The sequence below is a fragment of the Caretta caretta genome, chromosome 2 (assembly GCF_965140235.1).
Source record: "Caretta caretta isolate rCarCar2 chromosome 2, rCarCar1.hap1, whole genome shotgun sequence".
In the NCBI taxonomy this organism is placed as follows: Eukaryota; Metazoa; Chordata; order Testudines; family Cheloniidae; genus Caretta; species Caretta caretta.
In genome coordinates this window covers 83,662,118-83,675,169 of record NC_134207.1, presented here as the reverse complement: position 1 = coordinate 83,675,169, position 13,052 = coordinate 83,662,118, and the positions used below count along the sequence as shown (strand labels likewise).

At 38.4% G+C, this 13,052-nt stretch overlaps 1 protein-coding gene across 3 annotated transcripts in view; it reads right to left on the bottom strand.

Moving 5' to 3' along the window:
• Positions 1–1,685: 1,685 nt before the first annotated feature.
• Positions 1,686–13,052, bottom strand: part of USP14 (ubiquitin specific peptidase 14) — a 35,802-nt gene continuing 24,435 nt past the window's right edge. For 2 of the 3 annotated variants that reach the window (XM_048840421.2, XM_048840422.2), the window contains 7 exons: positions 12,592–12,706; positions 9,264–9,329; positions 8,827–8,919; positions 5,690–5,818; positions 3,754–3,814; positions 2,563–2,670; positions 1,686–2,401 (listed from right to left, as the gene is read on the bottom strand). In XM_048840421.2, coding sequence (XP_048696378.2) covers positions 2,250–2,401; positions 2,563–2,670; positions 3,754–3,814; positions 5,690–5,818; positions 8,827–8,919; positions 9,264–9,329; positions 12,592–12,706 — 724 coding nt within the window. In that variant the 3' untranslated portion in view covers positions 1,686–2,249. The remainder of the gene's footprint in view (positions 2,402–2,562; positions 2,671–3,753; positions 3,815–5,689; positions 5,819–8,826; positions 8,920–9,263; positions 9,330–12,591; positions 12,707–13,052) is intronic. The other variant, XM_048840424.2, reaches the window with a different exon arrangement.

Genomic DNA, 13,052 nt, shown 5'->3' with positions numbered 1-13,052 from the left:
GTTAGGTAGGTGAATACCCTTAGAGAACTTGATTCTATGTATGGTGATGATAGACAAACCATGTAAATCAAAACTTTCATATGGGGTCACTTCTTTCTGGGTGCACAGCTTAAGACAGCAAAGGCCTGACATTTCAAAGTGCAAAACATTCAGAACTGCAGCTGAAGTCAGTGGGAGTTATGGATACTCACTGGGGTATGGAGGAATGAGCACAGGCTTGAGCCAGGAGGTCCTGTTCTCTGTGGGCTCAGTCAAACAACATGTCTGCTTTTCCTACTTGCAAAATATGTAGCTACCTCTTGCATGTGGGTGCTGAGAAGACTAATTACACAACTGCATACACTACTACCTTTTGCCACAGGATCTCCTACCTCAGTCAGTGCACAAGCTGAATGATACTTAGAAAGGGGGAGCTGGTTGGTTGGTTGGTTTTTTTTAGCTCCTGCTATGGAGACCTAGGCTGCAAACTCTGCCCTGAATATGGAATTATGACCTCATAGACTTTCCTGGGGTGCTTATCACACCTCAGCACTTAACTATCTGAATGTATCGTCATCTTCCCTGCAACAAAGCAAAGTCACCCCTGCCCCCCTTTTAACAGACTTAACTAAAGCAGAAAAATAAGCCTTAATTCATAGAAGTGCCCATTAAAACACACCTCCATGTCTTTTTTTTTTTTAGAATATTTAGTTTTGTACATTTGAAGCACAAAGTAGGAATTAAAGACTGTTGTACCACACATGCTTACCCAGGCAACCTTAATTGAAACTATGTAGAAATTTAAAATATTGGGTGCAGAGTAGTTCTTAAGCTAGGCCACATACTAAATGTTGCCATCAGAAGCTAGCTTGGACAGACCACAGACTCCTAAGTTTAGAAGTGCTCTGCACAGTTCTACTAATTGGACAGAAGGCAAGTTAAGTGGGATAATGCAGTCTGAGACTCCCACATGGTTGTGCACAGGTTGAGCTGCTGAAATCTAAATATCCTGGGGCCTAACAGTTTAAGGTGTTCTGTATCAGTATAGTTAAAGTGGTACAACCTACCTCTTGTGGACAATTACCAGTGGTTTGAACAGTCATGCCCCTAAAAACAGTGGATGCAGACCAGGCCCAAGTAAATATAGCTAATGTTGAGAAATAGCTAACAGATGGTGCTACCACCATACAGGCACAAAGGCTCTCCTGTTCCGAGAGCAAGGCAAGGTACATACTTCTTCCATTTAACCAGCTTTAAAGGGACAGCAACTTGCCTGAAAAGCTCACTTCCACCTTAAAATTTCTCCAGTTTTAGCATTCAGTAGGGGTTACTTCTGTTTTACTTTCTCCATTTGATAGCACTTCAGGTATAACCACCTTTCCTGCTGAGCTCCTCGTGGAGTACTTTTCCATAGGACAAGGTAAGAGACATGGCACTAGTTCATAGAGCATGCTATGAAGTAACTAAGCTCAACGGTTACTTTTGGGATATTGCTCTACCAGTTACAGATCTAGCTTTTAAAAACTAAATTCCTAAAGAACTAATAGCATTTACCTGTGTGTGCTAACAGTACTGCTAGCTGACAGTGACATGATTCTTTGGTCACTTGTAGTTTAGTTCTGGTTTAAGAGGCAGCATAAGTGCCTGCTCTAAGCACAGATGGCATGTCACATTTCAAGATAAAGAAAGAATTTTAAACAGGATCGTTGTTGTTGATCACCATTTATTTTAAAGACATGAAATGCCAGCAACAGAACATACTGAGTCAGCACGTCAGGCTGGACAAATACTTGATTGTAGCCATGTTTCTGTGGGTTATGGGCAGCAGCACTGAGTTACACAAGGAGACAACAATTTCCCTTCCATGTTCCTGGCAAAATTGTCAGACAAGGCAAAGGATGGACAGCTATTGAACAAGTGGTATAAACCATGCAAGAGTAACAAATGATGTAAGAATAGGTGTGTAATAAATATTTGGTTGAAGTTAGAGGAGAAAGCGGGAGGCTCAGTTTAGTTAATTAAAAAAAATTATCCTTAGGTAAAAGCTAGTTAAGTGTCCTACTACCACTGAGTGAGCAGCAGTACAGTCCAGCAATGATTTTTTGTAAGTGTTTGGTACATAGATCAGTTTCAAATAGATTAATTTCCCACTTCATGTGAGGAGAAAGGGCTTGAACAAATTGTCTCCAATGCTAAAGCTCCCAGGATAAAGAAATGATGAGTGATCAACATTTATTTCACACCTAGGCAGGAACCACTAACACTGTAGACTAGTGTTCAGCTTCATCTTCAACTACTTCAACTCTGCGAGGTCCATAAAGTAGAACATAAGCTATATGCCAGTCTCCACCCCCAGATAACCTCAAAATATCTTCAGGTGTAACAATGCTGACTTTGTCATCATCAAACTTAATCCATTCATCTACAAAAAACAAAGATAAATTAAACATGTAAATATAAGAATTATGTCTAGGAGGAAAGTTTAAACAGGACCTCAGTATTGACAACACTTTGTTTAAATGAAAAACTTAACTGCACTGGTTAACTTGTACAGTTAGTTAATAGCACTGAAAAGAATATTACCTTGTTTCCTTTTTACCCAAGATACATAATGACCAGAGGAACTAGATCTTCCCTGATGTGTTAGCACTGCCTGTAGGTCGTAAAAACCACAGTTATTGGAGCCAATATCTGGAAAAAAAATTGCACCATACTGATTACACAGAGCCCAATGAGTAACATCAATCTGCACGCAGTTTAAGCTTGCCTTGCTAGAATCACCTTTAGACTGCAATGTTTACGGCTAAGGATACAAATGTCACAGAGTTCATGGATTCTGTGACTTTCCAGGACCTTTGTGACTTCTGGGGCAGGGCTGGCGGTCCAGCTGCAAGCCCCTGCCAGCACTCAGGGACAGGTTGCGGGCTTCTGTGAATTTTTGTTTATTGCCTTCCACCTGTCCCTGACTTTTACTAAAAAAATTTAACCTTATTTACTGCAGATAATACATTTTTCCATTTAAATAGAACTGTTTTAAGCAACCCAGGTCAGCTTTTTCCTTGTACCAAGAGTTAGATTGTACTGGCCGGACATTGGTTGTCAAATGTATCAAAACCCAAATGCAGAGTAAAGTACAGCTCTCTACTGCAGGTTACAGAATGGTTCTACAGTCAGTCAATGTGAAATAGAACATTTCAGGTAAATAAAGAACAGCTGTTTTTGCAGATTTAATAACTGACATCATTCATGCTGTTCAACTTGAAAGGAACCCCAATGACATCACTACCATTCACATGTAGTAATTTATCACCACACTAAATGCATCACTTAAGTCAACTATTTACTAGGGTTATTTTTTTTAGAAAAGGGGAAATGATTTTGTAATCTGAATTAGGATAGAAGAAATCCTGCTGAGTCCAGTGAGCTACCTTTGAGAGCATGCTGAACTTAAAAGCAGATCTCATTTTACCTGCCAACATTAGTTTTGGAAACAATTCTCTTTTCACATAGTAACTTAGCCCTGGTCTACACTGTGAATGAATATAGGGCTCCTGTGATGAAGTGTCTTAAATAGATAGCAAACATGCCTTGACTTGCCATTAATATCTGCATTCCATTACACTGCACCAGGGTTTCTGATAATTCATTTTTAAAGTCATGAAAAATAAAGTTATCTGATGGAGAGATTTTCCCCCACATAACAAGATAATTTTACCCTTGCTTAATTAGGATACAAGTTTTAAAGTGACATTAAACCTCTCAAAATTCACTTACCATCAGGAAAGGAAAATGGTTCATATTTAACTTCTTTCTGTGCACCATCACCTTTACTAGACTGGAAAACAATTTTTTTATTATTAATTTTAAAATGCTTTACTATACTGTATCAAAATGTATGGCCTACATCTTTCAAGAGAGATTGTTTGCCTTGATTTTTTTGGTTGCTTGACATGAAACACCTTAACAGAACCTGATTTCCAAAATATGCTCAACACCCACATTCTGAAAATGACACCAGTAAGATCTCGAGGTGGGCACCCAAAAATCACCCAACAGAGACAATATAAGCAGCAGAAAATGTGAAAATGGACTGGAGTGCCAACAAGATTCTGCAATAGAAAGTTTTCATCTCTTGCTAGGGTCACTCTGAAAGCAGGGGACAGGCTAGAAAGGAAAATAAAAAGATGGTAGGCAAACTAAATGCAAATCAGTTCTGTTCACAATAAACCCCTCTTCTCCCCCATCTAAAAGGGAAAAAAATCCTCCTCCTCCAAAGACTGAAATGAAAGCTGATGGGGCATGGGATATGAACAGTCCAGCTTTAGCAACAGCTATACAATGGTATAGCTTAATGTACAACTTAACATCTTTTTTAAAGAAGAACCTAAAGCAGTGTACCATACAGGATACAACAAAATTGCTTATAGAAATATCCTGTGCTGTAACAAAATCAAAGCACATAAATAAATAACTAGCAGTTTTAAAAACATACTATTGAGCCAATAAGATCACATCTACTTCCGCTCTTCAATTCAATACCAATCACAGCCACTTGGCACCCCTTTAGGATACAGAGCTGAGAGAGCAGCTTCATTCTATTGAGATTTAAATGATCTGCCAGTAAGCAGCAGTATTTGGGCATGTCACCATTTACATATTCATAGAAAGTACTTGTGCATAGCAAAAAGTACTTTGTTCTATATGAATGGTCTCCATCCGCCAAAAAAAGATCAACTGCATCATATTTTTGGAACAGTCCGTCTACTGAAATTAAAGCATAAATAACGTATTTGTCTGGTAAGAGTGATTTAACTGACAATTCTTAGAAGTTGATTTTTCAGGGAATTGCCACAAACAAGTTGCTCCCATGTAAGAGCTAGCATCAGCACTTTTTTCCATTCAAACAACTATGCTAACAGCTTTGCTACACTTAGACAATATTGTACATGTATGTATGGGAGACATTTTGCTCAGTTTTTCAATAGGCAATGAGAAAAATGTGTAATATTTAAGGGAATTGTTTTTCTGGCCTATCCTTGGATGAAACTTTTACGTTGTGTGAGTTGAATTTTTTAATCAGATTAGGCATGTATTTTTTTTTTCCAAATACTGTTGAATATTCCAATTTTGAGTTTTGAAACACATTTACTCCAAGCTCTTGAAACAAAGCTGAAGTTCTGTAATCTGATCACTATTCCTGGGCACAGCCTTGTTTATGTGCAAGTCCTTCTAAGTTAAAGTTGGTATGAATGACATTAAAGCACATTGGTATAACCAGGTCAACATTCTCTTACATAATAAGCAGCTTTCACAGCCCTCAAAACTGCAGTTTAAATTGCTTGAATATATCAATTTATGAAATTGAAAAAATCACTTTTTATTCAGTAAACCTAAAGCATCTACTATTCATTTTACCAATTACAATTGTGCGTAGAAGCTAAGATGGAGACTTTTCCGTGAACAGTTTGTGGAATTAACCTATCAAATCCAAGAATTCTTTTTTTTTAAGTCATGAAAAAAATTCAAACTATGGCCCATTATGTCAGCATGCAGGTTTGTAAATTACCACTTGATACTATTTTATTATTAGTTTTGATTAGATATTAGTTTTAAGACATGCTGTCCCACTTTCGTTGATTATATGAAACCAAAACATTAATTCAGGATACTACATAAATCAAAATGGCTAAAAAATATTCATGTAACCTACATTCTTTGGCTGCTGATTTATTTTTTTGTCTTCTAGATCCTTGAATTTTGACCGAAATGAAACCATCTTTTCTTGAAGTTCTGATGTACATAACTCATACACATCCAACATAAGAGGAAATTTGACATCCTAGGAACAAGTTACAAAGAGAGTCAGGCTATTAGCTCAATTTAGAACTCCGTATTAAAGAAGTGTTTTTTCATAGAAAGCCAATCCCCTCTGATCATTTAAATGCACTTAGCCATATTTTTGACACAGCCTTTTCTTGATTTATTCAAAAAGTATAAAATAATTTAAGATGTCCACATAATAGATGTTATAGAAATGCACACAACTGTCCGATTAGCTCTCTGCTGAAAAACTGACTACAAATATTTGTGTATGTCTACATATGGGGTAGCACTGATGTGTGTTTCTGTAACAGGCCAATGCAGTGTAAGCTGCAACAAGCTAAAAACAGCTAATACAAACATTTACATGTTAACAGTCCTTTCTCTATAGACACATTGAATAACGGACATCTCAGTGGGATTCAGTTATTTGTATCTGAGCCTACAGTTTGGATTGCCTAATCACTTACTGATACTAATTTATAATTTAGTTTTAAATACAATTAATGAATGCTTTCTCAAAGTGTTCATACCTAGCACAGTTCTTTATTTTACTCTTTTACAGTACTACTTGCTGTCATAAGAACGGCCATACTAGGTCAGACCAAAGGTCCATCTACTCCAGTGTCCTGTTTTCTGACAGTGGCCAATGCCAATATTTCCCAGAGGGAATGAACAGAACAGGCAATCAAGTGATCCATCCCTGCCGCCCATTCCCAGCGAACAGAGGCTAGGGACACCATCCCTGCCCATCCTGGCTAATAGCTATTGATGGACCTATCCTCCATGAATTTATCTAGTTCTTTTTTGAAACCTGTTATAGTCTTGACAGAAGATGTTGTGAAGGCCAAGGAGTTCCAGAAGCTGACTGTCCGTTGTGTGAAAAAATACTTGCTTTTGTTTGCTTTAAACCGGCTGCCTATTAATTTCATTTGGTGACCCCTAGTTCTTGTGTCATTTCACCTTTGGAGGAATAGATATTTCTCTGCCAAGATCAATCCATTTTTGAGTGTGAAGAGTATGAAAAATATACTCTTCAACCTCTATTCAGCTGCACGGCTGAAAGAACAGGCCATGCTCCCTGAGCTGCATGATGCCAGTCAGCTAATGGGCCTGCTCCACAAAAGGGAGAGCTTTCATTGAGTATTCCTGGAAACCTGTTCCAGGCATCTGATTTGCTGACAGGGACACGAGGCATTGAAGAGCCAATCCAGGCAGAAAAGGGCCTCTTACGCCATCCACTACCACATGATTGGCCCCTGCCATTCTCAGTGCTGTCATGTTTGAAACTCAGTTTCTATCATAATTCCATTTTCACTAAATCTTAGCTTTCCTTTGGGACTGAAACTTTCCATTCTGTGTCTCATATCCATGTTTTTATTTTCATTATTTTAATTTGGCAAATGCTGAATCTCCCACACGAACCTTCCAGAAGGGAGACAGATACTTGTGCAAACAGCTGAATTTCTGAATTAAACACTGCATGTGATTATGTTTATCAGAAATTGTCACTTTGTTGGTTTTAAATACAGGCAAGTAAAATTAAAGTTATGAGGAGTTAAGAACTGGCTTTTCGCATGCTAACTACATTATTTCTACTATGTTTTCAGTTGCATAGTCACTAATGGCATCTAATTGTATTAGACACCACATACATGCATGGCTATTTTTCAGCTGCTGAGCATAAAAATGTGTACTTGCAGTCTAAACTAAAAAAATGATAGAAACTTAAAACTAGGCATAGAACTTGTCCTGAATTCTTGGGTGAATTATTTTGTAAATCTGTGTGTGTTAAATTTTTCTAATTGACATCTAATTGACTTATGCCCACTATAAAATTTCTGCTGTTTAACTGTGTATTCAAAAGTGGCACAATGCAGCAGCATTCATCACTACTGTGCAATTTTGTAGTGGCATAGCTAGGACAAAAACATGCATAACCACCACAAGTAAACACATCTACAGCCTAGCTACATATATGCTGTGCAAACAAAAAGATCCATGTATACACCTCACTAACAACCTACATATAAATTGGCACGTCTGTGCTCTATAGCTATGCACACCTTCACATCTTCCCTCATTGCAGCAATCTCTCTACTCACCCCTAAATTGTCTCACTATCCAAAACAGAGTACTAAATATAGGATCTGTTACATGCAAGCATTCAGATCTTTTCCCACCTCTCACAAAACCAGCCTTTACTTCATGATAGAAGGAAGCGAGACTTTTTTCTTGTGCTGCTTTTCAGCGGGTTTCAGGAAAGGGCTGGCTTAGGACTTGTCAAAGCAGTAGAGGATTATAGGTCCCTCCAAATAAGTAAAGCCCCAACAGGGTTCTTATACCTAAAGCTGCCTCTGCCCTCCTGCTCTAATTTCACACACATCCTTCTTCCATTCTATGTGCACACATTTTCTTGGAGACCCAGTCATATCATAATGGGCCACACAAGCCTTTATTTTATATATTTTCTACTTTCTTTTTCATTCCTTTTCCTAAAAGCAGGTGGAGAGGCAGGTTCTTCCCTGTTTGACAGTCAGGAAGTAATCTAAGCATCCCTGCTGCCTGAACACTACAAATGAAGCAGTCAGTCAAAGATAAGAGGCCCACTAAGTTTGGAAGTTCTCCCCTCAGAGTGTTGATAGGGGAGTAAGCTGAAAGCACGAGCCCTCACCCCAGACAGGATAGTCACAAAGTGGCAAATGTGACATCCTCCTCTGAACTAATGGCGAAAGACAGGGTAAAAAATGCTTAATAGCATCAGGGCAATTTAACTTCAGTCCCATGCAGAAAAAACAACATTTAATTTGACAATGTAGTTTCTCTGACAGTTTCAATATATTTCTTTATTCAAAAATACTGTATGCTTTTGGAATTATGTTCTGTCTATATAAGGAGTAATTTGAGAGCAAACGCACTTCAACCGAATAGTATCTGTAAGTGTTAATGAACTAGAATAAAATTCTGATCTCCAAGTGTATAAAAACTCTAAACTTCAATATAATGTTGATGAAGATTGCTACTGACCTTAAGAACTTTGGCATTCACTGATTCCTTCTCTTTGTAAAAAAATCGAACCATCTGAATAGTCAGGTAGGCAGGCAAACGACTAATCTTGGACTAAATAAGAAAATATTTAGAGGGATCCATTATACTTCAGATTTTCACAGAGAATTTAGACATTTAGCATTTTTGTCTTAGATTGTAGGCTCTTCTTGGAGGGACTTGGGTCTTCCTATGTCTTTGTGCAACACCTAGCACAAAAGTGCTACATCTTGATTGGAGCCTCTGGATTAAATAAAGTAATAAATTGCTCAGATTTTTACACTTCTTGGTTCTGGAAATCTGCAAAGGTTCACCACATTCTTTTCCAACAGCAACTTAGTGTTTTGAGCCAAAAAATTCTTGTCAACATGATGAAGTTAATAAGATTACAAGAATAGTGATGACTGATTACTACTCACAGATTTGATGTACAGAGCATTTCTTTGCAATGTTGGAGAAAGTTTTGTGATTTCCTCTTGAAGACGCTGTGAAAGAAATTAGTGATAATATTAGCACTGAACTAATAATGCACACCTATACAACATAAAAACCAAAGCAGTTGTATGGAACATATACAATCTTAACCCCAGTCCTTATTCCACCAAGCGTACTCTTCTACCTGGTTGCTACAGCTTGATATTTTAGAAGAGCTCAGAATATGAGAACGCTCTGCACAAGGACCATGTTTTTCTTCAGTGCCATAAACATTTGTGATGCTTAACTTAAAGATACCATACAATTATCTCCTATCATCAAGCTTTTTTCCCCATTAGAAAATTACATGCTATAAACTAGTTGTGCAGTGAGAGATTTTAGATATAAGCAATTAAAATATTTACAGTATTACTATTATATCAGTGTAATTAACAAAAGAGTATAACCCTGAACTGAGTAACAGACTTATCTTAGAACACTGTTTGAATTATTTAGAAACACATTGGTAGAAAACAAATGTAAAATCCAAACAAAACCAAGTAACATGAAAACCAAAGACTAATTAGGGGGAGCTGATAAAACATTCAGATTAACCACCTGGTATCCATCTAGGTTCTTAAAGGTTTAGGAACCATGATTATTAAAAAAATGTGATTAAGTATATCTTTGTATAAAAGTTTAACAAACACTTAAAAATAAGATCAAGAAAATATATCACCAAAGCTAAGCTATTACTAATAGTAAACTACAGAATAAAGCAATATTAACTATTAAATCAATACATTAGTCTCAATATTGGACTGGGGTTAAAATCATGTAGTTAAATAATCAAATATCAAAAAACCAGTCAATACTTACACATTTTACAGAGGATTCTAAGGAGATTGCTGGTTGTTTGGTGAAATTGATTAGTTGGGATTTGTAACCGAAGTCAATTAGATTTATAACTTGGAGCTGATTAATACTGAAACCAAAACCATCTAATGTCTAGAGCACAACCTCAGAGCTAATTATAAATCTACCTTCTTAGAATTCAGTTCTTTGTAGCAGCTACTTTTCTTTCCGCCACCCCCATCAGAGTTATCATCAAAGGAGTCTGTTAACATGTATTATAAACATAAGTTTCACCACTCTTATTTACCAGAAATTACAGATGGAAATTTCAAGCCTTTCAGGATTTTTAAACACACTTTAGTGAACAGTTTTATTTGCAAGTATTTAGAGCTCCTTCTGGTGCCTTCCTCTTGTGGACTTTACGCATGCACACTGCACACACCATAAAAACAAAAAGGCTAAAATAGACTGGGATGTCTCCAGACAATAAAAACAAAACAAAAAAGAAAAATATGACACTTAAGGTAATGGGTTTTTTTGCAAATTCTTCAGTTCAGTCTTCTGACTCTCAGAGCAGGAGCTGGAATTGCAGTTCAGAAGCCAGACAGCGATGTTCTGCTGGCACAGCACTTCTTGCTCATGGACCTCCTTAAGACTAGTAAAAGGCTAGACTGGCCTGGTTGTTGATGTCATGAATTTCTCTCCCCAAGTTTACAAGTTTGGGGAATTCTGGAAGGTCAGTCTTCCCTCAGGTGGCTTGTCCCAGAAAGAGAAGATTCTCAGCCTTACCTTTGATTTTTCTAGTTGGAGAAATTTACTTACTCTACTTCTATTTAGATGAAACCTATGTAATTTTTTAAAAATTTATCTAAGGTTTCTTACCCCATATACACTATTTCTCTCACAAACAACAGTGAACTCTTGTGGAAATAATTTATAAAATGTAAACAACTCTTAAAGTACTATTATTTTATACAAATACTACACCTAGTGGTAATCTAGGCCATGCATATATCATCGCATGTTAGGCTCAAATTCACAGGAAAGCCCCGCAATTTTTGCAGGAGTTTAATAACTCACTTTTAAATGTTCCTCTACTTTATGCTGCTGTAAATTTGTTTGCCTCAGAATTTACTGCTGACAGTACACTAACCGTTCTAGCAGTTGCCACTGGATGAGTGAAGTGGAAGAAAAAAATCTAATAGTTTGGCTGCTGAGGAAGCAGGGAGAGTTAACAGATACTCCTTCCTCTCCCTTCCTTCTAGGTTTCTCAGCTTAGCATTCCCCTACACCATCTGTGTAGAAAGAGTTCTCAGATTTGGCATTCTGCTTGCTCTGCCCGTCAGTATGCTTCTGCTCCTGCTTGGTATGACAGCTCTTTCACCAACAGCCAAACCAGCATCTTTCTGTAGGTGGTGGCAAATTCAACAATGGCCGACTTGATAAACATATCCGCAATTACGAATGGTGCTACCTACATGTTTCTCTCAATTGTACAAAGTACTTGGTCTTATTCCTGGAAAGACATGCTCCAAGCGTTTAAGTCATTTGTTTTTTTGTCTCAGTTCAAAGGAGAATATTTATCTAAACCCTATGATAGTTTGGGAGCACAATTCAGCATGATTAAGGCTACAATTTAATCATGGGTATTTTTAGTAAAAGTCATGGACAGGTCCCGGACAAGAAAAAAAAAAATCACAGCCTCTCCATGACTTATACCATAAATACCCCTGATTGAATCCAGGGTGGGGGGACCCCAGGCCGCCCGCTGCTGCTGCTCCTGTCTTTGCTGGTTGGGGGTGGCGCGGAAACCCCAGGGGGCCCGCTACCGCTCAGGTTGCTGCTGGGGGGAGGGGGAAAGCCCCAGGGGGCCTGCTGCCACTAGGATTGCCGACAGGGGGCACGGAGAACCCTCTAGGGGCCAGCGGCTGCCCTGGCCACTGAACCAGCCGTCTTGGCTGCTGCTCAGGCAGCCCCCAGGGCCAGCTGCCCAGGGCCACCAGAGCAACACCGGTGCGGCTGACCCTGGGGCCACCCTAGCGGCTAGCTGCAGAGTCACTCCAGCAGCGGCCGGTGTTGCTGCCTCCAGGGCCGCCTGAGTAACTGGCCCCAGGGGCAGCCCTGGGGTCAGCCAAAGTAGTCACTTCAGAAGTCATGGAGGTCGCAGAATCCGTGACTTCCATGACCTCTGTGACAGACACAGAGCCCTATGCATGATCAATAGATTTACCTGAAGAGAGCTGGAATTAGAAATCAATCTCTGGCTGCACTATGTCAGGTTCCAGCTAGTGCTCCAGTTTTTTTGGTTAATATGCAATTCATCCCCCCTTTTCCTCTTGCCATATTCTACTCAAAAAGGTCAGCTACCTTTTACAGTTGGGAAGTGAAGCTTGCTGTCAAATATTGTCTCTGATAGCCAAGGGCACTGATATAGGTAATTTAGAATGTAAATCAAACAAGATATTTAATACTACTCACCAATTTAAGTCCTGTAAAAAGATATTTGACTTCTTGATTAATAAAGCAGCTAAGTTGAAGCTGATTCTCTTTTCCTTTAGTTACTTCCTCCTCTTCTGCTTCTGTACATTTCATGCTTCATGCAATTAAGGAAAACCATCACACCCTAAGAGCTGAACTATTGCTCTATTTACACGAGTAGGATCAATGGAATACTAAATCAGTTAATACAATCTGAAACTCCTGATTAGGCAGCATTTTTATTCATCCCTTTAAAAGGCTTAATTTTTACATAAATGTGGTTTTAATATCAGAAAGAAACTACTAAGATTTGGAACAATGAAAAGCCCTTCTGTTAAATAAATCCCCACCCACTTTTCTCTGCTTTAACCAGTCTAATGGCTAGAGTGTTAGTCCATGGAAACGGCAACAGCTCACAATACACGTTTTGTTGACACTTAGCCTCGCAAAGGCCATTTTAC